This window comes from Salarias fasciatus, chromosome 8, assembly GCF_902148845.1.
Source record: "Salarias fasciatus chromosome 8, fSalaFa1.1, whole genome shotgun sequence".
Taxonomy (NCBI): Eukaryota; Metazoa; Chordata; class Actinopteri; order Blenniiformes; family Blenniidae; genus Salarias; species Salarias fasciatus.
In genome coordinates, this window is record NC_043752.1 from 3746902 (window position 1) to 3772727 (window position 25826).

The 25826-nt window shown below is 49.2% G+C and overlaps 5 protein-coding genes across 5 annotated transcripts; 1 reads left to right on the top strand and 4 right to left on the bottom strand.

Annotated features, from left to right (window-relative positions):
- Nucleotides 1-982: 982 nt before the first annotated feature.
- On the bottom strand, nt 983-4807 carry LOC115393823 (Bardet-Biedl syndrome 1 protein homolog). The gene is made up of 7 exons (XM_030098933.1): nt 4666-4807; nt 3664-4050; nt 3274-3456; nt 3067-3198; nt 2873-2979; nt 2630-2750; nt 983-2443 (listed from the first exon to the last, which is right to left on the bottom strand). Exons 2-7 carry the CDS (start codon nt 4039-4041, stop codon nt 1613-1615), a joined length of 1752 nt encoding a protein of 583 aa, XP_029954793.1. The 5' UTR covers nt 4042-4050; nt 4666-4807; the 3' UTR covers nt 983-1612.
- Nucleotides 4808-5179: 372 nt separating this feature from the next.
- Nucleotides 5180-10421, bottom strand: LOC115393587 (nucleolar complex protein 3 homolog). The gene is made up of 21 exons (XM_030098655.1): nt 10287-10421; nt 9350-9557; nt 9121-9244; nt 8870-9024; nt 8710-8790; nt 8508-8638; nt 8262-8423; nt 8090-8183; nt 7829-8004; nt 7568-7696; nt 7336-7461; nt 7125-7205; nt 6936-7036; nt 6763-6835; nt 6616-6679; nt 6453-6524; nt 6169-6350; nt 5951-6079; nt 5689-5786; nt 5479-5563; nt 5180-5331 (listed from the first exon to the last, which is right to left on the bottom strand). Exons 1-21 carry the CDS (start codon nt 10293-10295, stop codon nt 5239-5241), a joined length of 2373 nt encoding a protein of 790 aa, XP_029954515.1. The 5' UTR covers nt 10296-10421; the 3' UTR covers nt 5180-5238.
- A 1150-nt stretch (nt 10422-11571) lies between these two features.
- Nucleotides 11572-18060, bottom strand: LOC115393709 (zinc finger protein 224-like). The gene is made up of 12 exons (XM_030098817.1): nt 17694-18060; nt 17018-17189; nt 16459-16820; nt 16099-16249; nt 15951-16009; nt 15781-15832; nt 14909-15660; nt 13789-14019; nt 13518-13677; nt 13383-13441; nt 13212-13308; nt 11572-12772 (listed from the first exon to the last, which is right to left on the bottom strand). Exons 1-12 carry the CDS (start codon nt 17796-17798, stop codon nt 11754-11756), a joined length of 3219 nt encoding a protein of 1072 aa, XP_029954677.1. The 5' UTR covers nt 17799-18060; the 3' UTR covers nt 11572-11753.
- Nucleotides 18061-18373: 313 nt separating this feature from the next.
- LOC115393268 (nucleoside diphosphate-linked moiety X motif 13-like) lies at nt 18374-22183 on the bottom strand. Its single transcript, XM_030098164.1, has 9 exons — nt 22049-22183; nt 21163-21258; nt 20852-20994; nt 20668-20775; nt 20491-20597; nt 20297-20422; nt 20053-20164; nt 19809-19963; nt 18374-19696 (listed from the first exon to the last, which is right to left on the bottom strand). The coding sequence occupies exons 2-9, from the start codon at nt 21249-21251 to the stop codon at nt 19505-19507; spliced, it is 1032 nt and encodes a 343-aa protein (XP_029954024.1). The 5' UTR covers nt 21252-21258; nt 22049-22183; the 3' UTR covers nt 18374-19504.
- A 415-nt stretch (nt 22184-22598) lies between these two features.
- Nucleotides 22599-24646, top strand: LOC115393274 (ribonuclease P protein subunit p30-like). The gene is made up of 11 exons (XM_030098171.1): nt 22599-22719; nt 23214-23272; nt 23349-23471; nt 23539-23610; nt 23693-23782; nt 23858-23974; nt 24053-24082; nt 24152-24189; nt 24271-24350; nt 24430-24510; nt 24576-24646. Exons 1-11 carry the CDS (start codon nt 22638-22640, stop codon nt 24611-24613), a joined length of 810 nt encoding a protein of 269 aa, XP_029954031.1. The 5' UTR covers nt 22599-22637; the 3' UTR covers nt 24614-24646.
- The last annotated feature ends 1180 nt before the right edge of the window (nt 24647-25826 follow it).

A 25826-nucleotide genomic window follows, 5' to 3' on the forward strand; every position in this document is an offset into this window, starting at 1 on the left:
ATGAAAATGTCAAGTGTCCAAATAAAACAACAAGCTACTTCCGGCCTTCAAAATAAAAGCCGCACGAAAGCGGACATGGTTGGGAACAATCTATTGTGGAGTTTAAGGTTTTCCTTTCTTATTGTCAGTTAGACAAAATGGACAAAATCAGATGGACTTTTTACAATTATGCTTCCCTGTAGGCTCTGGCTGCGTATGAGACATTGTGCCTGTCCAAAATAAATAAATAAATAAAAATAAATCAATCTACAAAAATTGCAAAATTGCAAGCAACAGTAAAATAAGCCATCAAACAATAACATTCATCAGATGTTTTCCGATGACAGGAAGAACATCTGATTGTCGGCATGAGGGGAGGATTGTGTCCTAGGTGAAATATTTTATTTCAGAGTAAGTTTTTTTTTTTTAATAAGTTGATTTAAAGTGGCTCATGTGAGTGTGGTAGTGCGAAGAACCTTTGGGTTGGAGAAGCAGATTCCGCTTTGATTACACGTAAAGTTGGAGCGTTTGCAATGTTTTGGTCGGGGGGCAGAGGGACATCTGGTCCATTCATGCTTGGAAGAAGAATCCGGCCGCGGGGCACCAGAGCCACCTGTCCGAGCAGATGGCCCGCAGTGGGTCAGCCCACAGGACTCCCAGAACCAGACGGGTCCAGCCAACATTTGTATCTTTGGTTTGCGTGTATGGGTGGTAGATAAGCTGGAAAATAGGCCCTATGTCTTCAGGTTTCATCATGCTTCATACCCACGAGGCGAGGACTTCCTGCAGAATTATACCTGCTGTTTGTTGTGCACATGTACAAAACTCATTTACCTCCCATTTGTAAGTGTCAGGTAGGTTCCTAACAGTTAACACACACACACACACAGTGTAAACCTTTTAATCTTGTTGGTTGAGCATTTAAAGTTTAATATATATATAGTGCAGGTCTTCATTTAATCACACACACCAGACAACCTTTCCTCTATAAAAGTGCCTTCAGATAACTGTATTGAATTGGAGCTATAGAAACAAAATTACGTTTTCATGGTCTGTGGCAACATTGTGTGAGCAAAAGTAAATCAGATGAATTGATTTTACTGATTTAGATTCAGTCTTGCATTAAAAGCTCTTCAGCTACACCTGTTGGTCTTCAGTGCAAAACACGAATGTATTTGACTTTAAAGCCTCTGTACAACACAAACATTTCACTCAACACCTCAGAATAAATGAAAGATTCATGTAGTTGCAATTCTATCAAGAAAAAACAGGCTTGGCTCAGCTTAATGTATCTTAAATTATCTGGTTTATTTACAACAAGCTAAAAGACAAAAACTAAAAGATCTACAAACAGAAACAGTATTTTAGAACTCAAAGTTGGAACTGCAGGCGGTTCCTTATAATAAAGTAAATGTGTTCGTAGGTCACACTGAATTAAATTAGGAAGAAACGTATATTTTTGGTCTAGACTGCTGTATGACGACCTCGAGAAGGTAAAACTGGAATACATAAAGGTAAAGTTTAAAGGAATAAAGGTAACGTTGAATAAATAAAGATAAAATCTGAATAAATAAAACTAAAGTTGAATGAATAAGGGAGATGTGACAGCAGTTCACTGTGCTGTTAACATAACTCAGTTGAGCGTCAGTCCCTCGCTGACTGGCATGTTGATGTGAGCGGTCAGCAGCGGCGAGCTCCGCCCCTCGTGGAGGACGAACACCTTGATGATGTCAGCGATGCCCTTGTCGCTGGTGCACTCCACGAAGGTCTGAATGGGGTAGATGAGTCCGGGCACCAGCAGGGGGATCCTGAGGAACGGGTTCTTGACGCGGTACAGGCTCTCGTCGTACAGGAAGCTGACGGCCAGGTTCATGACGGGCCGGCACGCCGCCGTGTTCTGGACGTTCAGGGTCAGCTTGAAGGTGGGGCCCAGCCCCTGCACCACGGCGTTCATCTTGAGCGGCTCGCTGAGGCTGGACGACACGGGCGTCAGGCTGGACTCCAGCGCCTTCACGTACGCCTTGGCGGCGGCCAGGCGCAGGCGGCTCAGGTCCATCTGGAAGGCGCGGTGCATGGCGGCGCCGCTCTCGCGCTCCCTCAGCGTCTGGTCCACGTACAGCTTGGTCTTCTTGGGCACGTTGAGGCGGATGCTCTGCGCCTGCGGCGGGCCGGGGGCGCCGTCCCGGTCGTCGAACACCGCCGTCCTCTTCAGGATCTTCACGATCAGGCCGCCGGCCCGGGTGGTCATGATGAGGGTTCCGTCCTCGCGGCCGTACCTGCCGAAGCAGATGCTGGTGACCACGTCGGGCGTCTTGATGGTGCTGAGCAGGTTCTTGTCCCGGTAGAGCTGCACCTCGCAGTTCGCCAGGCCGAGCAAGACCGCCTGGAAGCCGCGGGTCGGCAGGTCCATGGCCGCCATGGTGGTGATGGGAGCGGCGAGAACCGTCCTCCACAGCCTTTTCCCCTGAACACACAACCAGCACAGAGAATTCAGTTCCAAATTATCTGAGTTACTCCTGAAAATGACCTTAAACTATAAATCCACACAAACAAGAAAATATTCAGCTAAATGACCATGAAGGTTCAGGATCTTCAGTTTCTGGGAAGGCAAAGCTGAACCCCGATGACCCTTCAGCAGACTCCCTCTGACCTTCTGAGTGAAGCCCTGCAGGCTCTCGTCGGTGCAGCCCACCACCACGTTCTTCCCGACTCGCACCAGACCGACTGGATGGGACGCCAGCTCGATGCAGTACTTTGGTTTGTCAGAATCCCTGAAGAGGAGAGACGTGTCAGGTTCCAACAACTGGATCCAACGAGTGGGGAATTTTCCTCTTTAGGTCTGAAACATGGAGGATGTGACAGTAGAACCATCATCTTTCCTTTCAGATCTCACCTGCGCAGAATATAGATGTTCCCATTGCGGCACGCCACCGTGATGCGAAACTCCACGTCGAACTGACCCGTCACGTCCATGAAGGAGGGAGCGGCAGGCAGCGACATCTGAAACAGTCCTGAAGAGTCAGGCGGCCCTGAGAAGGTCCTCCGAGCGGCTCACAGCGCCCCCTGCCTGTGCCGTTCTGGCCGTACCTTGGAGAGGATGATGAAGGCCTCGGGGTCGAGGACGTAGACGTCGCAGCTCTCTGTTCCGATGACCAAACAGCTGACTCCGTCGTCGTCCGCTGTGCTCTTCTTCAGAGTGCTGATGCAGGTGATGACTGTCTGAAAGCAAAACACCGCCGACCAGTCAGAAGGACGGGTGGAATTCATTTCAAAATGCTTTTCGTGAGTGGATACCTGTCTCCTGATTGGCTGCTGCTTGTGCAGCTGAACATAGTCATCCATTTCGTCGGGATCCAGAGACAGGAAGCGGAGCGAGCGCATGGACAGTGGCACGTCGGCCTTCCTCCTGATGCTCTCCAGCATCTCCTTCAGGGTCAGGGGGTCGATCTGCCCCTCCCTCACCTGCTGCCACACGTCCTGGCCAATCGGAACACAGTAACACATCACAGGTGAGTCCACAGACTGACGACAGCTGAATGACGAAATTAAAAATCAAGAAGCAGATTCTGTACAGAGGCAGGCCTGCTGCATGAGTGATCTGATCACTTCTTTTTGTTTAGGTTGCCAAAAAACCCCAAAATAAACCCACAGAAGCAGTAAAGGTCAGAGGGTTTCGTCACATACCTGCTCCAGCGTGTTGACCTGGAGGCTGGGCAGGGTGAACTTGAAGTACGGCCGCAGGTTCTTGTAGACGTAGATGCAGGGTCCGGAGGCCACGGCCACGGCGGGGATCCGGGGCTCGTGGAGATCCATGAAGAAGGCGACCACGCCAGAGGGCAGGTCCAGCAGCGTGCTCTCGCTGGTCAGCGAGGTGCCGCGGTACACCTTCAGCTTCATCCCCGCCGAGCCGGAGCCCAGGTCCCCCACCAGCAGGCGGCTCTCCCCGTCCCCGCTCAGCTCAGCCAGGTCCACGCAGGAGGAGAAGGTGTAGAGGCCGGCCATCGGGTCATAGTGGGCGTCCAGCCACTTCCCTCCATCGCCGCTGGAGTCCCCAGAAGACATGGCTGACACCTGGAGGTACATCAGTACAGGCCGATCTGAGCACAGGGTGCATGTTCTGCTGGTGTTTCTGCCCCACCAGGCTCAGACTTCACCTCTGACACAAAATCAAAACTCAAACGATGCCATGTTTACCTTTTTATTCCTAGAGTACTAACACGCCACCAAGAGGCCTCAAATGAGGAATGCAAGCCTACAGAATATCGGAATGTGATTTAACCCTAACCCTAATCAAGGATATATTATTTGCGCAGCGCAACCAGTCACACGCGCTCTTTGCCCAAAGCACGGGACACGGGCGAGAGTTTTTTTTTTTTTCATAAAACATACACAACAGCTACAAAAACAATTAAGAATATAACAAATACACATTTTTAATTCAGAGCATATTAAAACATTTATGGGGAATTCATTTGGCTTTGGGGTTATTATTCTTGTTCTATTCGAGATCTGGTCCATTTTGTCTCGAGCGCTTACGTGTTCCTAATCCACAAATTAAACACTGCATTGTTTTGGTTTATTGTCTTTAATTGCCAATCATGTTAATAACAGTATCAACCGTGTTGTTTATATCTACAGTCAGATTTAATCGCCCCCTCCCCTCCCCTCCCCTCCCCCTCTGCTCACCGTTACCAAGGAAACGGGCTCTGGGCGTCTGCCGACCGACGTTCAGCAGGTTTATCGACCTCAAAACGCCAGGAAAAGACGTGCAAAAGCGGGCATTCCAGTTCGTTTCGGGTCCGGAACGGGGTTATTTCATCAGACCTCGGAAAAAAACACCGACGCAGGACCGCAGAGGGGTGAGAGAAGACGTGCAAATCCGCCCGTAAGAGTTCCTCTCACTCCGCTCTAATCCCTCAATCCGCTTCTTCCGTCCCCTACTGATGACGTCATTCTAACTCTTTTTTCACTCGAAAAGTAGGGTTTTTTATTTTAGACAAGTTTTTGCACTAAAATGTATGATCTGCAACTTTAATGTGGCACAGAATATTTCACAATTGTATGTTCAATTTGGTGTAATTACTGCAAGTTATTTGAAGAACAGATTATGTGCAACATTTAATATTTTTGTTTCAGCTTTTCACTTGAATGCATCTTCGTCTTCTTTTCACTGGAACTCACACACATACACACACAGAAATAACAAAAAGCCACCTTAGATTTTATTTCAAATATATCACAATATGAACAGTGTGTGTGTCAGAGCTGTGTTTGTGTATGTGTGTGGAGGACTTTGTCGATGTGTTTCTGCAGCTCAGCGTCCAGCAGCGAATCTCCGACCACAAAGTGATCCTGAAATACACACACACACGCACACACACACACACAAAAACAACGCAAAACATCAGCCAGATTTTCAGAAAAGAAGGAAAAAAAATTTGACAGATTAAAGAATTTGATTTTCCTCCACCATCTCTGAGGTGCGTTTGATTTGATCACCTTCTTCTTGGTGGGCGGTTTATCCACTGGTGGGTTGAAGGTCATGTCTTTCAAACTGTAGTCTCGAAACAGCTCCACAGGTGCCCTGCGCATGCACACACAAACACACACACAATGTCAGCACTCTGCAGGGAGGTCTTAATTATCAAAACAAATATATCGCCCTCTCCCTGACAGGCCACGCCCCCTCAGGTGAAAGGTTAGAAGTACCTGCGGCTCAGCTCCACATTCAGCGCGGCTGACCCTTCGCTGGGAGCTCCACGACTCAGGTGAGCCGCAAACAGACGCACCACTGGGTGGTAATGTCTCTGCAGACACACACACACACAAACACAGTCATAAACACATCAATACACACAAGAGACGTACGTCCAGATGTCAACACAGACACAGGTGCATCCATGCACATACAAAAAAAGTGTTTGAGTCCTTTCTGTATCTGAATATATAACAGTAGAGTGAGTGTGTATACCTGCAGTGTGTGTAGTTCCCACAGAGCCGTGTTCTGAGCGTTGCAGTGTTCAGGGTCGTCCAGCTCTGGCAGGTAGAAGCCGCTGCCCTGAATCTCATTGTCCAACAGGAAGTCACACTTTGGGAAGGACTGCCACACACACACACGTAAACAGTTTAACTTAAGAATATAGTCACCAATACACTCTCATACACGCACACAGACGGACACACACTCACATGCAGGGCGGCCCGCGTGGCAGCCAGGATTCCCACGCTGGCGTCGGGCAGCAGGTGCAGGCTGAGCGTGCTGAGTCGTTTGACGAACGCCATCGCCCTCTGCAGGGTCACCTGCTTCTTGCGGCGGGTCAGCATGGTGTCCAGGCACCGCAGCACGATGATGACGTCATCATTGGAGGCCCCTGAGAGACAACAGAGAGGTCAGAGCGTTAAAAGAAAAAGAAGAAGAAGAAGAAGAAGAAAAAAAAAAAGCAGCGAGCATGCAGCGTCCTGGAGAGGCTGACCTGCGTGGAGGCGAGGCAACATCCTGTAGAGGTGCTGGTAGAAGGTCAGAGGGTCGATGTTCAGGACGTCGCCTGGTTCGAGCACAACCCCCGCCAAAATTAAGCTCCCAACATGCCCAACTTCCACAACAAAACGTGTCGGTAAAGAGGACGGCGCTCTGACCTTGTCCCGACAGGATGGTGAACACCGTCTGGATGCAGTGCAGACTCTCCTGATTGCTCAGATCCTGCAATCAAACCAGACTTTAACGGGCCGACCAATCAACAACCAGCACGCTGCTGAGGGGGCGGGGCTGAGGGGGATACTCACTCCTGACTGGATGAGGTTTTGAAGCACATTGAGCAGATCATCGAAGAACTCCAGGTTGATGAGGTGAGCAAAACTGTGACAGAATAACCACAGCGTCATCACAGCGTGTGTGGGTGTGTGTGTGCATAGACATATTTATGTATAGTGTGTGTGTGTGTGTGTGTGTGTCATACTTGGCCAGCCCCTCCAGAACTGCAGGAAGTAGAGCTGATCTGTGAGCCTTCTTCAAGATGCGGAAGTACACCAGGAAGACCATGTTGAGCGTCTCTGTGTGCTGAAGAGCAGCAGGAGTTCAGTCAGCAGTGAGCGCCGGCAGACAGGAAGGAATGCGGCAGAATCCAGGTCGAGACGGCCGAACTCACCAGTTTGAGTTTGTGCTCTTTGTTCTCTGAGGCTTCAGCTTCCAACAACTCTTTGTCCAACTTCTCCTCAGCCTTCTTCCACTGTAACACACAGAAACACACACTTTAACACACCTTCAAAGCAGAGAAAACATCTTCAAAAGGCGTGTGTGTGTGTGTGTGTGTGTGTGTGTGTGTGTGTGTGTGTGTGTGTGTGTGTGTGTGTGTGTACCTTTCTCTGCATCCTCGACAGGTTCTTCTTCTTCTCCTGATAGTTCATGAACTTCTTCGTTGGTTTTGTAGCTTCGATGTCTTTCTTCACTTCTCTGATCCTCAGACTGAGCAGCGTCTGCAGCACCTGTCGGGCGGAGACACATCACGCTAACGCGCCGCCCACGCCACTCTGGGTGCGTTTGATTCACCGCGTCAGGCCAGAAACTGTGCGGGTGCGTTTGATCTGTCACCTCGGGCCGGACGCTGTAGCTGAGGCTCTTGACGAGGCCGGAGATCACCCGGACGGTGGCCAGGGAGGCGGCGCCCAGCTTGTCCTGCACGAAGAGTTTCCTGAAGGCGTCACAACACATGTCGGACACCTGAAACACAGAGACACCTGAATGCATCACCATTCCCAAAACCAGCTCCCAAAAACTTAAAGATGCCCATAAAAACACGACATTTTGTGTGAATTCCAAGAGGCGGCGAGGGGGGGGGCAGCCGTGCCTCACCTGCCTGTCGGCGTCGTTCATGAGGGGCACGAGCAGCACGATGATGTTGTTGTGGAAGTTGAAGTGCGGCAGCGCCAGCAGCAGCTCGGTGAGGCAGCGCACGGCGACCGCCGCCAGACCGCCGTACGACTGCAGGTTGACCGCCTGACGCCGCTTCTTCTTCTGCTGCTTCCAGTCTGGAGACGCCAGGGGGCAGAGGGAGGGGGTCACGGTGTGTTTCAAAATGTGTGTGTGTGTGTGTGTGTCTGAGTGTGTGTGTACCTTTGATGATCTGTTCGAGGTCTTCCAGGTAAAACTTGTACTGACTCACTAAAATTTCCTCGAACTCTCTGAGCTGCTGAGTTTCCTTTTTCACCTGAAATACAATTGGTGTACAAAACATCAGACTGCAGCTGGACGGAGACATGAGCTGTGCCAGACGGCGTCTCGGTACCTTGGTGGTCTTCTCGTCCTCCGTCAGCGGGCGGATCCTGTAGGTCGGCGCCACGTCTTTGAAGATCTCCATCAGAGAGACCATCACCAGCTTGCGGACGGTCACCGCCACGCTGGGGTCGGCCTCCATCAGCATCCCGCGCAGCTCCTTCACCCGCTTCACCTGCAGCGCCACGTCACGTCACGTCACGTTACCACGGCGACCTCTAAACTCAGGGCGTCTGACGGCAGCGAGCGAGGCTCTTACGTTACTGATGGGGTCGGAGATGACGGCTGATCCCAGAGCAGCGATGCGCAGCTTCTTCTCCTGGATCTTCTGAGCCCTGCGCTGCTCCCTCTCCTCTGCTGTCAGCCCCTCCATGCTCTCTGCTGCCCCCTCTGGCCAGGAGGACATGTTATAGCCACGTGACACGCCCACTTCGCTCACACAAATCGGGAATGTTTCTTACCGTTTTCCAGCTGGTCCTCCTGCTCTGCAGCATCTTCGTCGTCCTCCTCCTCTTCCTCCTCCTCCTCTTTCTGTGACACAGCTGGCAGAACAGAGAGGAGATGTGACGAGCAGCACAGTCACCGCAAGACAGTTTGATGACGTTGCGTTCGGTGACTCACGCTTCTGGATGCTCTGAGGGATCAGCCCCGTCTTGTCTTTGATGGGCAGCAGGTGAATCACCTCCTTCTGCTCGATCCTCGCCATCTTCCGGGGAAGCTTCTCGTAGTCCTTTGTCACCTCCGACCCACGCTTCTTTCCACTGTGGACCGGCGCACTGAGCAACAACAAACAAACAAACAAACAAACAAGCGCACCTCAGTGAGTCGAACGCGTCTGAACGAGATGCGTGTGTTTGTGGATGCAGCGTTACCATGACGACAGGTCTCTGGTGATGAAGGAGGCTCGTTGAGCCATGGAGCTCATCAGCTGCAGGTCGTCGTCCTCCAACATGTCCGTGGGCAACGACTCCAAGAAATCCTCTTCCTCCTCCTCGTCTGTGAGGCACAGAAAGACGATTTACTTTACTCCGTCCACGGATCAGAAGACTTAAGACCAGAAACCCTCAAAGATCAGAGACACGAAAGTGTCCTTCCTCTCACCGGGCCGGGGGCAGTATGTCTCCAGCGGGCGTGGCGGCAAGGCGGCGACGGCGCCCTTGACGGCCTGCCGCAGCCTCTTCTGCTCTTTGCGCTGCTTCTTGGCCGAGACGTTCTGCTTCAGCTGGCGGTTCTTCAGCTTGTTCTCCAGCTTCACGCCGCTCGTCTTCAGCAGACGGCGAAACGTCGGGCGCCGCTTCTTCGATCGCGGCTGCAGACGAAGACAAACACACGATTACCTCCATGTCTAAAGGTGCTGAGAGATTAAGTTTTATGCTGTGTTCAGGTAAACTGGGAATTTTCCAACATCAGTGGGAAGTCCCTCAGTCTCTAAATTCAAACATAATGCTGTGAACCCAACTGCTAAAATATCAAGTTCGAAAACTTTTGAGCTTTGTTATCTGATCATCACTTTTCAGCAACAAACAGCTGGTGTTAAAGGAGTCTGTCTCCATGAAAACCAACAGAAAATAAAACTTAAAGGGAATATAAAACAGGAAACTAAACTGCTTAATGAATCAGTGTTTTAATCATGTGAAACTCTAAGATGCTGTGTGACACTACTTCAATAAATATTTAGTCAGTTCGAGTGCAGGTCTGGAATCAGGAGTCTAGGTGTAGTTCGAAGATTGTTGGTTTAAAGAGTCCACATCTGGTTTAGTCTGGTCTGGAGGGTCTGGGTCTGGTTCAAAGAGCCTGACAAAGAGAGTCTCTGGATCTGGTAGATTCTGGTTTAGAGAGTCCAGGTCTGGTTCTAAAGGTTTTCTTCCACAGAGAGTTGAAGATAAACATAAAAATCTGGAATGGGTTTTTATCTGAATTATAGATTTGTTATTTGTGTTTCAGGTTTGTACAGATGTGGACTTTTAAAAGACTCCGGTACTGAACCGGTACTGGAGTTTTAACAGTTTCCAGACGCCGGTCTAAGGGCGACACTCACCGGACCCATGGCGGCGGTTCTCCGGGGCTCTCTGCTCACTCAGGCCGGACAGCAGCAGCTCCTCGCGGCTGCAGCAGGTTCAAGGAGTCGGTGTGTTTCTGGAGCTGGTTCGGATCCCGCACGCGTGCTGAACGGGGACCCGGAAACAGTGAACGCAGCTGCCGCGGTTATGAGCAGAGCGCCCCCAGCGGCCGGAGGACTAATTACATCAATCCTCAAAATAAAAGTTTATCATATTTTACGCACCTAAAAAACCCTCAAAAATGTAAATGTGTCATGTTAAGACCCAGAGAACCAAAGTTTGTATACTTGGAGGCATAAACCTGGAGAAGTAATTGAAAATAAAGAAAACTACTTATTAAAATACTGAAATTAGTATTTCAGTATTAGTATCAGTAGTTTCAGTAGTATTTCAGTAGTTCTCAAATCCCAGTCTCAACAGACCTAAAAAAAAACCAAAAAAAAAAACCATGTACACATATGAAAATGGCAAAATAAAAAACCATGTAATCCCCTGGCCTAGATATCTATATGACAATAACATTTAGCCTTATAACAAATGATTTATTACTTCCCGATTATGGACTGAAAGAATTCGTGCATTTACATGGGACTTTTTTTCCTGTATAAATTTGAATAAAGCCTAATTCTGCTCTAAAATGACCATGTAAATTATTAAAAAAACTTTGTCCAGAATTAAGTTTGAATCTGAATAGACCAGGCCGCTTTATTCTCCTTTGGAAGCAGAATTATATGTAAATTAGGCAATTTCAATCTGCGCATCCTCCGCCATGATGACCCGATGTTCCAAGATAGCGGCCCACGTCCCGCCTCATACGGGGACAATTTATTTAAGTGGCGTTTTAGAAGAGTTGGACATAACGAAATGAGTGGATCAACAGGCGTTAAACAACGCAGACACTTTCAAAGCTGCAACGTCAAAGTAATGGAGAAAGATAGATTAGAGTTGTAAGTACGTCACACCCGCCCCATGTCCAATCAGAACGCTTTGCAGACCCCGGCGTGACAGAGGATTTAATCCTTCGTGTTTCTCATGTAAACATGAAGACAATGGAAAAAAAAAAGGCTGAATGACTGTATTCAGAATAAACCAATTCTGAATTAAAAACACCCATGTTACCACGCTCAACGAGGAAGTTTCTTTTGAGTTTAAAAGCTCTACAAATGCACAATTTCTTAAATTAGAGTGGACTCAACAGGCTTGTTTCTCGTTTTCATTTTATTTTTCCAAACATGAAAAATATTCTCTATAAAACTGAGCAACTTATCTTTATACACATTTACAGAATTCACAGTTAACACAAAGTCACAATCTTAACCAATCAGAGTGCAGCAGGTCAGTGGGCGGGGCTACACTCTAAAGCTCCGATTGTTTTCGGTTCAATACTAGTAAAAAAACATCCTTTTAGTGACATTCCAGTTGTTTTCCGGGAAGTGGGCGGGGCCTCATGCGTAGCCGCACTTGTGCAGCTTGAGGTTGCGCTGGTCTGAGTATCTTTTGCCGCACTTGTCGCAGATGAACTGCTTCCCGCCGGCGTGCACGTGCCTCTTGTGTGTGCTGAGGTGGCTGCCCTGGCTGAACGTGCGGCCGCACACGTCGCAGGCGTACGGCTTCTCGCCGGTGTGCACGCGCATGTGCAGCTTCAGGCTGTTGGAGTTGTTGAACCGCTTGTCGCAGGAGTCGCACTCGAAGGGCTTCTCGCTGGAGTGCGTGCGCCCGTGGGAGATCAGGCTGCTCTGCTGGCTGAAGGACTTGCCGCACTCGGCGCACCGGAAGGGCCGCTCGCCGGTGTGGATCCGCCGGTGGATCTTCAGGTTCACCGCCTGGCCGAAGCTCTTCCCGCACAGCTCGCAGGTGAAGGGCCGCGCGCCGCTGTGGACGCGCTGGTGGTTCTTCAGGTTGACGGCGTAGCGGAAGGTTTTGGGGCACTGGTCACACTTGAAGGGCCGCTGGCCGGTGTGGATGAGCTGGTGCGTCTTCAGCGTGACGGCGCGCGTGAAGCCCTTCCCGCACACGTTGCACATGAAGATCTTCCTGCCGGTGTGCGTGTGCGCGTGGCGCTGCAGGTTCTGCAGGAGGCTGAAGCGGCGGCCACAGACGTCGCAGCCGTACGGCTTCTCCCCGCTGTGCACCATCGCGTGCGTCTTCAGCTGCGCCTGCTTGAAGAAGCGCTTGCCGCAGTCCGGGCACTCGAACGGGCGCTCGCCGCTGTGCGTGCGCATGTGGCTCTGCATGGTCTGCCGCTGGCGGAAGGCCTGGCCGCAGACGGGGCAGGAAAACGGCCTCTCGCCCGTGTGGATCATGTAGTGCGACTTGAGGTTGCTCTGAGACGTGAAGGTTTTACCGCAGACCGAACAGGACAACAGCTTCCAGGAGCCGCCCTGCAGCTTCGAGTCCAACTCTGAGGAAACCTTCGGCGGCGGTGGCTGCTGGTCGGATGGCTGAGCCGCTTCCAGCCGAGCGCCTGAAAGAGAACACAGGAACAAGGTCACACTTGAGTTGAAAACCCTGAATACAAAGATCAGAGATTCAAATCAACAGTCAGAATATCCAGTATCAGAGCTATAAAGAAAAGATATATAAGAACAGATAAAGAGGCGATCTGGTGGAGGTGGTCGGTAGACTGAATGGCGTTACATTGACCCTGACTTATTGTAATTAGTTTGTTAGAAAATTAACAGCCAACCCATGAGCTGGTGGGGGTCAAGGGTTTTTCTCAGGGACACATAGTTGTGTCCTGTCAACTGCTGGGATCAAACCTGCAAATTCCCAATCCTAAGCCCACCTCTCTAGCCTGAGGCCACCACGGTCTGTTGTCCAAGCATTGCTGCACCAGAAATATCAACATCCACCTCTAAAACTTGAAAAAAAAAAAACCCAGACAGACACGTTCAGGAACTCACGCTCAGCAATGGCTCCCAGGTTGATGTTTCCATGTTCGTCCTTGACGGTGACCGCCAGCACAAACGGTGCCTCAGCTCCCTCTTCCTCTAACTTAGTCTGCAGTGACACGAGGCGCCCGGAGGTCAGTGAAGGCACCACAGATACACAGGTGAGTCTGGGAGAAGTCTTACCCGAGAAAGTGAGTCTGTGTCTGTATTCTCAGCTCGGACACCATACGAGTGCTCAAGATCTGCAGACAAATACAAAGCAGTCTTTATACAACACGATCAAGAGATCCAGAGAGGCAGTGGCGGGGAAATACGTACCAACCCGTGTGTTGTTGAGGATGTTGAGGACGCTGGTCTGTGGTTGCTTCACACTCCGGGGAGCCTCACAGAGCAGCAGCGGCTGAACCTCGTCCACAATATTCAGGATCTTCCCCAGAGCCTCGTTTCCAAGAATCTCCATGACAGAGGCGAACAGCACCTGAACGCACCATCAGAGGTCAAAGATTACCGTCTCATCTTCCGTGACATTATATGTAGACATGGGACACTTCGAAATTCTCTGCCCCCGGGTCTGCTTCCCGTTACTTACCGTCGTCTCCTGCGGCTCCCTCCCCGGGCTGCCTCCTCCTCCTCCGTCCTCCAGCAGCTTCTGCAGCTCCGCCACCGCGGCGTGGACCAGAGACTCCATGACGGCGGCCAGCTGCGTGTGCAGCAGCCCGGCGGAGGCGCTCATCCCGCGGCGAAGGGCTGCCACGGCTCCACGGAGCGCCAGCAAGGACCAGCAACAAGAAAAACAACAACACTCCACACCGGGACGCCGCTGAACGGTGACCCGGAAACAGCGGACGCAGCTGCCGCTGTGGTGAGCACAGCGCCCCCCGCGGCCGGAGGACGAACTACTTATTGTAGAATAATAGTCATACAATTTTATTTGTTCAACATATATTTTAAATCTTGGCTATTATACGGTTTTCAAAAACATAACTTTGTCCGAGACTAAATTAAAAAGTATGCAATCCCCTTAGATAGCTAAAGGTTAATAAAAAGCAATTTGTTTATTCTTCTTATGCTCTGTATTCACAGTACATTCCAATGCTGACTGAAAGACAGTGAGCAAGTTTGTTCTTTTGAGTTTTAATGATCTACAAATGTGCCATTTCTTCAGATTCGAGTGAACTCAACTGCAGTGTGTATTTTTTTATTTTTATTTATTTTTTTTTTACATTTAATTTCCAAAACATTTAAAATATTGTTTGATAATTCTGCGACCCTGAGAAGGACAAGCGGCATAGAAAATGGATGGATGGAAATTCAACAAGTTAACTTAATATACATCTAAAAGGAAAGTTAACAGTTAAAGTCACAACCTTAACTAATCAGAAGGCAGCAAGTCAGTGGGCAGGGCCTAATAGTGCAGGTGCTCATCAGCTGGGGGGTTGTGGAGTACAAGTTCCACCCAGTATGACTGAGCTCTGATTGGGTGAAAAGGTCCAACACCTTGAGTCAAATACTATCTAACAAACGAAATCATTCTTTTAATCACATTCCGTTTGTTTTCCAGGAAGTGGGCGGAGCCTCGCTGTGGATCACACGTAGCCGCACTTGTGCAGCTTTGTGTTGGTCCGAGCATCTCTTGTCGCATTTGTCACCGATGAACTGTTTACCACCTGAAACCGCTTGTCTCTGTTTCAGTGCACAGTCGCTCAAACCAGAGCCGCACAGCTTCCGTCTGGGTTGAGGCGCATGTGCAGCTTCAGTCTGTTGGGGTTGTTGAACTCCCTGTTGCAGGAGTTGCACTTGAAGGGCGTCTCGTTGGAGTGTGTGTAACCGTGATTGACCAGGCTGCGCCGCCGGCTGAAGGTCTTGCCGCACTCGTCGCACTGGAAGGGCCGCTCGCCGGTGTGGACGAGCTGGTGGCTCTTCAGCTTGGTGGCGTAGCGGAAGGCTTTGGGGCACTGGTCGCACTGGAAGGGCCGCAGGCCGGTGTGGATGAACTGGTGAATCTTCAGCGTGCTGGCGCGCGTGAAGCTCTTCCCGCACTCGTCGCACGGAAAGTCCCTCCTGCCGGTGTGAGTTTCGGCGTGGCGCTGCAGACCCTGCTGCACGCTGAAGCAGCGGCCGCACACGTCGCAGCGGTACGGCTTCTCCCCGGTGTGCACCATCCAGTGCGTCTTCAGATGCGCCTGCTTGACGAAGCGCTTGCCGCACTCCGGGCACTGAAACCGGCGCTCGCCGCAGTGCGTGTGTATGTGGACCTGCATGGTCTGCCGCTGGCGGAAGGCCTGGCTGCAGATGGGGCAGGAAAACGGCCGCTCGCCCGTGTGGACCGTGTGGTGCGAGTTCAGCTTGCTCTGACACGTGAAGGATTTACCGCAGACCGAACACTCCGACAGCTTCCAGGGGTCGCCATGCTGCTTCGAGTGCGACGCCGCTGAAACCTTCGATGGCGGCTGAGCGCCTCCTGAAAGAGAACCAAGTCACTCTGGAGCCTGACCGTCAAACACTGAGTAATAGAGACGGAAATAGATCCAGTGTCAGAGTCTGGAGAGGACAGACTCATGTGGTGCGTTCAGGGACTCACGCTCAGCGATTGCTCCCAGGTTGATTTCTCCATGTTGGTCATTGACTTGTATCTGCAGTTACACAAGGCACGCAGAGGTCAGTGAACGCACTACAGATACACAGGTGAGTAGCGATGAGGCCTCATGAACCACTGCCTTTATTTTCTGAAGCCAAGTAGCGAGGTCTTACCGGAGACGGTGAGTCTGCGTCTGTATCCTCATCTGGAACGCCGTACGAGTGCTCAAGATCTGCAGAAAACAACAATAACAAAAAAACACCTCTTTATAAAACATCAAGAGGTGACAGGTCTGAGTGGCGGTGGCGGCGCCACACACACCGCTTTGTGTGTTGTTGAGGCTGCTGGTCAGTTTACGCTTCACACTCTGCGGAGCTTCACACTGCAGCAGCGGCTGAACCTCGTCCATGATGTTCAGGATCTTCCCCAGAGCCTTGTTTCCAAGAATCTCCATGACAGAGGCGAACAGCACCTGAACGCACCATCACAGGTCAAAGATTACCGTCTCATCTTCCGTGACATTGACCACTTTGTTCTCACAGTAGCTTCCTTCAAATGACAACGCAAAACATTACACCGAGCTGTTCACAGCTATTCTACAGATAGATGGAGCAGAACAGGTTTGGCTGTTTCTGATTTAAAAAAAAAAACAAAAAAACATACTGCTTTTCCGTGACTCACCACTGTCTCCTGGCTCTCCTGCGACTCCCTCCCCGGGCCGCCGCCTCCTCCGTCCTCCAGCAGCCTCTGCAGCTCGGCCACCGCAGCCTGGACCAGAGACTCCACGACGACGGCCAGCTGCGTGTGCAGCGGCGCGGCGGAGGCGGCGGTCCTCCTCCGCCCTGAGACGGCAGCGGGGTCTGATGTTGGGGTGACGGCGGGGGCTGGAGTCGGGCTGGAGGGATCTGGTGTCAGGTGCTTCTTTTTGCACAAAGACAAGTGTTTTATGAAGTCTGATTTGCGTGCTAACGTGGACTGGCAGTAGACACAGTGGTAATGCCATTTCGGTCGACAACTTAATCCACATCTGTGAATCGTATATCCTAAAATACAGGAACACAGAAATGTATCATTATTTTAGGGTCAATATTGTTATTTACTAAAAAATCTGAATCAAGCATCTGGACAAGAGAAACACATCAAACAGGAACAAATTCTGATTCTTAACTCAAATAGTATTAATCACACACATTTTATTAAGATCATTTAAATTTCTTGGGAAAATGTTCACAAACTTTACCTTCATGGAGAACTGCCCTTTTAAAATGGCTGTTTAAATGAGTTCTGACTTTGCTCATCTTATGTGGCTGGAACATGGCTGTGGAGCAGAAGGGGCAGTGGTAGCTGCTGCAGCAGGTGGTGCATCTGATCAGTTCAGGGAGGGATCGTCCTCGCTGAACTGTGATGTGCATCTTCAAATGAAGAGAGAAAAGGAACATTTTCAGATCATTTCTACTGACATGGATCAACATAAATCCCAGAACTGGAGCAACACATTTTACATTTTCTGTCCTGGATCTAATCATTGTAATAAAATCTGACTACAACCTTAAACAAATTAGTAAAAGTTGCTCAGGCTGTTTTTCAGCAGCTGTGACAATATATATTATATTGGTTTGTCCTATTCTTTGCTCTCTTTCCATTCCCTTTCCACAGTCACCTATGCTTGCTCATGTGGATCTGTTGGGTTTTCTCTGTAGAAGCAGCCTGGAAATGACTAGATTATGTTGTATTTGACGATATATAAATAAAACTGAACTGGAATGAATTGAACAGTGGCCTTTTCTACCGCTTTGTGACAAACTCAAAAACAGTTTGTTTCTTAGTTCAGCAGGTTCAGAACAGATTGCTGCGCAAATATGAGCCAAGTCGTTTTTATGTTAAATTAATAACTACAAATCTCAGTCAGCACTCACGTCGCGGTCGTCCAGCGTGAGAAAAGCTCCCACTTCGTTTGGCATCAACTTGGCAGGAACAACCAGCAGCGGGACCCGAGGAGGAGCAGGCGGCGCTGCAGACATACTTCCCGGGACCGGAATCAAAGCAGGGCGCTCCCTGGAGGAGCTTCTTAAATTCTAAACTAATTTTGCGTCAAATCATTTCACCAGATTGCGCACGTTAGTGGTCGTCGTTTACATTAGGTGGCGCTGTCGCAAAAAAAAGTGGTCTAAACGCGCGGCTTTGGTTAGTTCAGTTAGAAGAAGAGTGGAGCCTTGTGGATGCAGCCGCTGGTTCTGCAGACCTGCAGACCGCCGCCGGACCGCTGAGAGCACGAGCTGAACAGCAACACTCCACACACTGCGGAACTGGAGTGTCCCCTGCTCTCTGCTCCGGGTGGAAACACATCCTGCCACACAGGAACCGGCTCATTAAGAAAAAAAAAAAAAATTCAGTGTTTGCAGAGAGGAACAGCGTCGGAAACAGTGAATCGAGTTTGCAGGTTATTGTTGACATCAATCACATTACAATGATAAAGCCTCTGCTTTACAAAAACAGGGATTTCCCTAGTCAGTTTATTATCTCTGTCCAATGATTGGACAAAGTCCCTCCTCATCTTAAAGAAACAAATGAAACACTGCAGATCACATCAGCATCACACCTTTATCAAACAGGATTTTTTATTGTGATTTACTGTCTCACAATACTTTTGTCACTTCATTATTCAAATGAAAGAGTAAAATAGATTCTCTTTTTCACATTTTTCTTTCAGAAAAAAGTATAAGAAATAAGTTTAAAAATGAAAACCTGTCCTGTACCACTGTTATGTTAGTGTGTTGTTTGTCTCTGTTAATGTGACTGTGGAGCAGTCTGGAGCACTTTCGCCTCATAGCAAGAAGGTCAAGGGTTCAAATGCAAGCCAGACCTTTCTGTGCAGAGTTCACACGTTCTCCCAGTGCCATAAAAACATGGTACTAACTAATAAATACTAAAACAGAAACCTGCTCTCTGCAGGGTAAAGCATGTTGTTTGTCCTTGTCTGAGCAGTGCTCCTCCAGCTGACATTCATCAGCTCCAAGAGGAAAAAAGCAAACTGAATCACTCTGTCTAGATTCTCTACTACACTAACATTAAGGCTCAACATTTCATCTTCTCAATCAATCACGCCAATGAAATTCATATTACAGAAATTAAATGTAATTTAGGCCATGAGAAACCTATATTGTTGTGTTTTCTTCGTTGTTGGTTGGTGACTGGTTTGTGTGGACGTGCTGTGTGTTGATGTGATTACATGTTGTGATCTTGTGCTGTTAAGTGTTACGTGTCAGTGTGTGTTAGTGTTGTGTGTATTTTATGATTAGGTGTGTGTCTTGATTCAGTATAGTTTTGTTTGCACTCTAGTGCTTTGCTGTTGCGCTGTGATTGTATCTTGTATTAGTATGTTCATGCAGTGTTGCTAGTGTGTGTCCTTGTGATAGTTCACAAAGTTTACATGGAGTTGTGTTTGTATGTTCTTTGGGTTGTGTGTGTGTGTTGTGATTGCGAGTTGAAGTATCTGGTATGTTTTTGTATTGATGAGAATGTTTTGTTATGTCCTTCCCAGTTTCAGGTCTGGGCCATGGTTCTGATCCTGGTTCTGGGCCATGGTTCTGATCCTGGTTCTGGGCCATGGTTCTGATCCTGGTTCTGGGCCATGGTTCTGATCCTGGTTCTGGGCCATGGTTCTGATCCTGGTTCTAGGTCACGGATCTGATCCTGGTTCTGGGTCAGTCTATGAGGTCTGTGCAGATCAACTCTGGACGCGGCCCTGCTGACGCTCCACCCACTCGGTGATGAGGCGGTGGGCCAGGGCGTGTTTGGGGGGCAGCCAGGTGACGGGCGGGTCGCCCCTCCTGGGCGGAGTCTTCACCTGCAGGGCACGGGTGATCTCCTCCAGGGTGAACCAGCGCGCGTCCTCCAGCTCAGAGTGGTCCACGTCCAGCTGAAACACCAGCAGGTCATCAGGTCCAGCAGGTGGACAGATCCAACACGCCATTTGAATAACTCTTTAAAAAGTCTTAAACTGACAGTTCTTGACAGTTCTGTCTGCTCACCTGGGTGTGGGCGGGGCTAACGGAGGCGTGGCAGCCTATCATGAACGAGCTGTGAGGAAAGGGCCAGTGCTGCGAGGAGATGTAGGAGATGCTCTGCACCTCCAGGCCCACCTCCTCCGCCACCTCCCGGCGTAACGTCTCCTCCATGGTCTCCCCTGCAACAACACACACAGCTCACAGTCAGCCTGATTCACACACACAAACACACAGGAGTGTGAGCAGGTGATGGTCGGCGAAGACTAACCCATGTCGCAGAATCCTGCCAAAGCACTGTACATCCCCCGAGGGAAGGAGGACTGTCGGCCCAACAGACACCGTTCCCCATCAGACACCAGGACGATCGAGACAGGAGACATCTGTGGACAAACCAGGAATACTCCAATGAAACTTCTCAGAAATCCCTGTGGGATTTCTGAGAAGTTTCATTGGAGTATTCCTGGTTTCTCGACCATCGCCGCAGTCTTCCTGTTGGAGACTGGCTCTGGTACCTTGGGGTAGTAGATGGTGGAGCTGTTGCTGCACGCCCTGTGGCTGCCGGACCGGTTCCGGTGGGTCGGCTGACCCGTTTCGCTGCAGAACCTGTTGATCTGATGCCAGCGGATCAGAGCCTGGCCCTGAAATCAGAACACAGATCAGAGGTCAAACCTTCAGACCTCATCAGGGTCCGCCTTCGGTTGCTCACCTTGGCCACCAGAGGCGCTGCAGTTCCGTCGAGAAGAAAGAAAGATTTCCTCAGATCCATGAAGACTCCTCTACACTCTGCTTCTACTGCCGCCTGGTCCAGTTCCCCTGAACACAGACCAGAACATCAGAGTTCAGCAGGAACCTTCAGGAGTTTCACTCCCAAACTTGTTCTTACCGACATCCAGGCAGAACTGAGCCTGGTTGTGTTCAGAGCAGCCGATCAGAACAGAGTCGTCCAGGAGGGACTGGTCCGCCCCGAGTCTCTGCAGGGCCGACTGCACATCTGGAAGGTGAAACACGACAACGTGAGGGTCTGCCTGACCCGGTTCAGACCTCTACCGAGGTCCTCGTCACCCTACCTGAGCATGTGAGCGCGGCAGGTCTGAAGGTTGTTTTGCCCGTTTGCTGCAGCAGAGGAGAAAGACGGTGAAACAGAAAGACGCAGCCTTTCTGCAGCGCTGCGGCGCACGCCTCGTCGTCCTCCTTCAACCGGTTCAGGTGCCTGAGAGGGGGAATTCATTATTCAACCAACCAAACGAACACACCAATCATCACATGATCAACCCAGGAATCGGTCAGTTTAGCCATTCAATAAACAAAATAGTAAACGTTCAAGCAATCAGACATTTTTCAACCAACCAAGAAGCTCATCAGATCACAGCCGCTGTACCTCATTCTGGACACGTATTCTGAGGAGTAGCCACGGCGGACTGCTGGATGTTTAGCGGTTGAGAGGAGGAGCCAGACGGGCCTGAACATGATGAACCTGCAGACACAGAGCAGGGCATAGCAGCACACGGAAGACTAGTTTTTTTGCAAAAAAAAAAAAAAAAAAGTGAAACAGAGTATGTTTTGAAATTAGCATGAAGCACTGAATGGGTCAGGTCAGCTGTCATAAACAGCACAAGAGAAACAAAACACCCACAACAATATGAGAACAAAAACATAGCACGGAAAAAAAAACCCACACACAAAAACAATAAATCAGTATAATAACAAAAAATAATATCAGACAACCACAAAAACACACAACAAATCACAACCAGACAATGTGTCAGAACAAACACATGTAACAACCACACACCATGTTACAACCACACAACATCCAAGAGTGATGTGATCTAACCTTAACCCAGCATTTTGAATCAACTGAGGACTTTTTAAGCAGTTATTCAGACACACTGATGATACAGATTTACAATAGTCTACACGAAACAGAAGCATGAATTCAGTGATTAAATTTCTCAAAGCAGTCCTGTTTAATGTGGGAGCTGAAGGATCAGTCCTGCTCCAAAGCGCCTACCAGGTTTCTCACAGTGATATCATCCACAGTTACTATATGTTTAGATCATCTGTGTCTGGTTTGTGCAAAATATAACTTCTGTTTTATCTCAGCTCGTCCAGTCTTAAAAACTTCTGACTAGTTTCATAACATCATAACAACACTGGTGTCACAAACATCAGTCAATCAAACTGAAACCTTCTTGCTCCTGCTGGATGAAGAACTTCATGAGATCAGACAAAAAACTTTTCACAAATGAACCAGTTGGACAAACCTTTAAAAACAAAAGGTCACGTGACGCTACACGTGCTTCCGGCCGTGTTCAGGCGTGGATCCAGTCCAGTCAGGAGCAGCTTCTCTCACAGAAGGGAGCGCCGTTTGATCCGGAGTGGATCTCAGCTCATTCAGGAGGTTTTAAGTAACAGCTCCACGCGACCTCCTCCTGCTGCTGCTCCTTCTTCTGCTGTTACAGTGGCAGAGCGGTACAGTGCGGCTCCTTACTGCCACCTACAGGAGTCAAAGTGTGTTTCAGGGGGAAAAAGGGTTCATATGCTTCTTTTCAGCGGATTAAAGTCAAATTTAATCATAAGCAAAACAAGAAATACAACGTACCATTTTATTACTGATTTTATTTATTTCAATGGTCAGCTTTTATAATAAAGTAAATCTCCTGGTATCTGCTTATTAAACCTGTTTGTTTTTAACTTCCCTGTAAAGTGACTTTGAGTATCCCATAAAAGGGCTATACACAATAAAATTATATTATTATTATTATTATTTCCCAGAATCCTTTGCAATGCACTTCATCTCCCAGCATGCCTTTCAGTAGCTCACACGTGTTTCCGTGGCCTCCCAGCAGCAGCATGGCGGTGTTCATGGACCTAAACATCAGGGTGGATCCCGACAAGAGCAAACTGCAGCGGCTCATCGACACGGCGGCTCACCGTGAGTCGCTCCGCCGGAGCTCCGGGGGATAAGAGGCTCCGAGGTCCGAGCACCGGCCACTCCGAGCTGTGGTGTTTCGGATTAACTGGTTTCCGTGTTATCCGGTGACGCTGTTCATGTAGCAGATTGTAAAAGTAGACTCTCAGAAGGCACGACACTTCGACACATTATTTTAAATTCTCTTTAACGTCGTTAAGCATAGCCAGGGATTTTGCTCGGGCTTTAATCATCTACAACCGACTCTAATGGAAGTCAGTCACCAGTTAACAGGGACACCACTTACTCCGAAACACCAGCCACTTCAATTTACTTTTATTTTTAATACTGGGCTTGTGTACAGTCCGTGAGACGTTCAGGAAAAAAAAAAATCCAAAACCTCTTTCTGAACGGGTTGTCACACATGCAGTCTCCTTTGATCTCAGGATGTTAAAATGTGTAAAAGTATAGAAAAAGGTGCGTTTTTAAATCTTACAAAATGTGTGTCTCTTCCACAGTTGGTTTCTCCACGGTGGCTCTGAATTATGTGTTTGAACCTTCAACCAAAAAGAAGCAGGTGAGTCAACCCGGTGCGGTGCATTCAGGGGCAGCAGGACACCGGAGTTATGTTTGGCTCATCTTCCCTCTTGTAGGAGATCCCGGTCCCGACCCCGATCAGTGAGCTGATTGGCGAACTGCCTGTGGTTCAGGGCCGCTCTCGTCCAATCAGAGTGCTAAACAGACTGACGGTGGTGACGTCAGACGCCAGCCACTTTGTGAGTTTCCTGGTTGAATCGCCCGTGTGTTTGTGTTCTGTTTACGATGTGATCCTGTGTTTTTCAGAGGCCGAATGCTGCAGAGTATCGGCGGTTTGACCTCCTCGCCGTGGAGCCGACGACAGAGAAACTCTTCCATGTGAGCTTTTCTGACACTCGCACTGTAACCCCACACTGCAGTGGCGTGAGGCGTTCACTGACACTTGTTCCGGTGTGTGCAGGCCGCCTGTATGTCCTATGACGTGGACATCGTGTGCATCTCGGTGACGGAGAAACTTCCATTTTTCTTCAAGAGAGCGCCGATTAACGGGGTGAAGGCACAACCCGACATCACGACCGGCCCACTTTGCGACACACACTCATTGTGCATTTGTGTTTGTGTGTAGGCTGTAGACAGAGGTGTGCTGTTTGAGCTGTCCTACGCCGCCGCCATCAGGGACTCGACCAGGAGGCGCTACACCATCGCTAACGCCGTCTGTCTGATGGAGACCTGCAAAGGAAAGGTACGCGCCTTCTGATTGGTCCACAGAAGTGTGACATCACAGGGCGCTGTACTGACGTGTTGCACCCGTGTGTTTCAGAACGTGATTCTGTCCAGCGCAGCAGAGAAGGTCAGTAACCGGTCAGCACTTCATGGCGCAGTGGTGCGTTCAGGTGTAAACGTATTTTTGTGTTTTCAGGCTCTGGAGCTCAGAGGACCGTATGACATCATCAATCTGTATCCGTCAATGTGAAACAGGCTGTGCAGTGGTGTGTGTGTGTTCAGTGAGTAGTTGTGTTCCTGAAGTGTGTGTATCAGGGGCTCGTTGTTCGGCTTGTCGGATGAAAACTCGAAAGCGGCCGTTTCCTCGTCCTGCAGATCAGTTCTGCTGCACGCAGGTAACTCGTCTCCACCCGGACACTGCAGCGCTGCTGTCGTAGGAAGCGGATCAGGATCGTTACCGTCTTGTGTTTTCAGAAACGCGGAAAACAGCGAGCGGGATCATCTCCACGTCGAGGACTGACCAGCAGGAGGCGCTGCAGGATCAGACAGACCCAGGTTTGTGAGGATATACTTGACGGTGTGTTTACATGCCGTTTTCTGAATCGTGTTTTCTTGCGCAGGAGACGAGCCGTCAGCCAAGAGACCCAAACACTCCTGAAGGAGAGAGGGGGCTTGACTCCTGTTGAGTTTTTTTTTTTTTTTCTCTCTAATAAACAGTCTAAAGTCCATTAATGTCTGTGCTTTATTTTCAAATCGGTACAAATGCTGTTCAACATCGGCTTGGATTAAAAAAGTAAAAATGTCAATCAGAAAAATAGAAATTTACCAGCGGGAAGACTTGAATGCATCGTCGAGACACTCCACACCAGAGTGCCGAGTCTTTTAAAAACTTTACACCTTACGCGTGTATATAAAACCACATTCATGAAACATACTGCAGCTACAATTGAAATACTGGCTCATTTGTGTGCACGCATTAAACGCAACACACTGATTTGTGTACTCCATTTAGAGCACCTCAAAACAAAATCAGACACTCTTTCCTCATATAAAAGCAATCTGGTCAGACAGCAGAGGTGGGACTTTACCTGGTGTCAACTATTCAAGATAATCTTATCTTTTTCAATTTTAAGTTATTAGGCAGCCCGAAGCAATAGTTAAATCATTAAAACTGTAAACTGCATCTCCCATGATGCATCAGTGGATACATCTGAGGTGTTTCTTTAGATAAGAAGGTAGTAAACGTTAATGCTGTAGTTGTCAGATGGGGCCACTAGGTGGCGGTGTGAAGCACAGACAGTCCCTTGAAGGCACACGTGAAAACAGCACATAAACCAAAAGAACCACAAAGTCCTCAGTGGCTGGAGATAAAAAACAACAACAACAACACAGAGGTCAGTGAGTGGTTTCCACCAGGAGTGACTGAAAGGGGGGCGTAGTTCAGGAGACAGAAACGTCTGACTGGACGGGAGCGAGACACGGAGCCTGGCTGGTTCTGGTCTTGTTGCAGGAGTGTGGCTGATCAGCTGATCAGTGGCCCAGGCTCAGGATGTGATTGATGTGGCCCTGAAATCACCAGATCAATCACTTCAATAAACCGACTCTGATTTCACATTAAAAACTGAAAATACTTATCGGAAGCATCTGGAATGTGTGTGTGTGTGTGCGTGCGCATGCTGTTCCTGAGACTCACCGGTTCTCCATTACGACAGCGGGGGCAGCAGAGTGCAGGGACTCTGCCCCAGACCACACCCACCTGCGTAAACACACACACAAACACAAACAGGCTTATTTAGAGATGGTGTGTTTTTCACAGCAGCATAAAGTTGGTTATCAGGAGGAGTCATGATGTGATACAATGCAGTACAAAA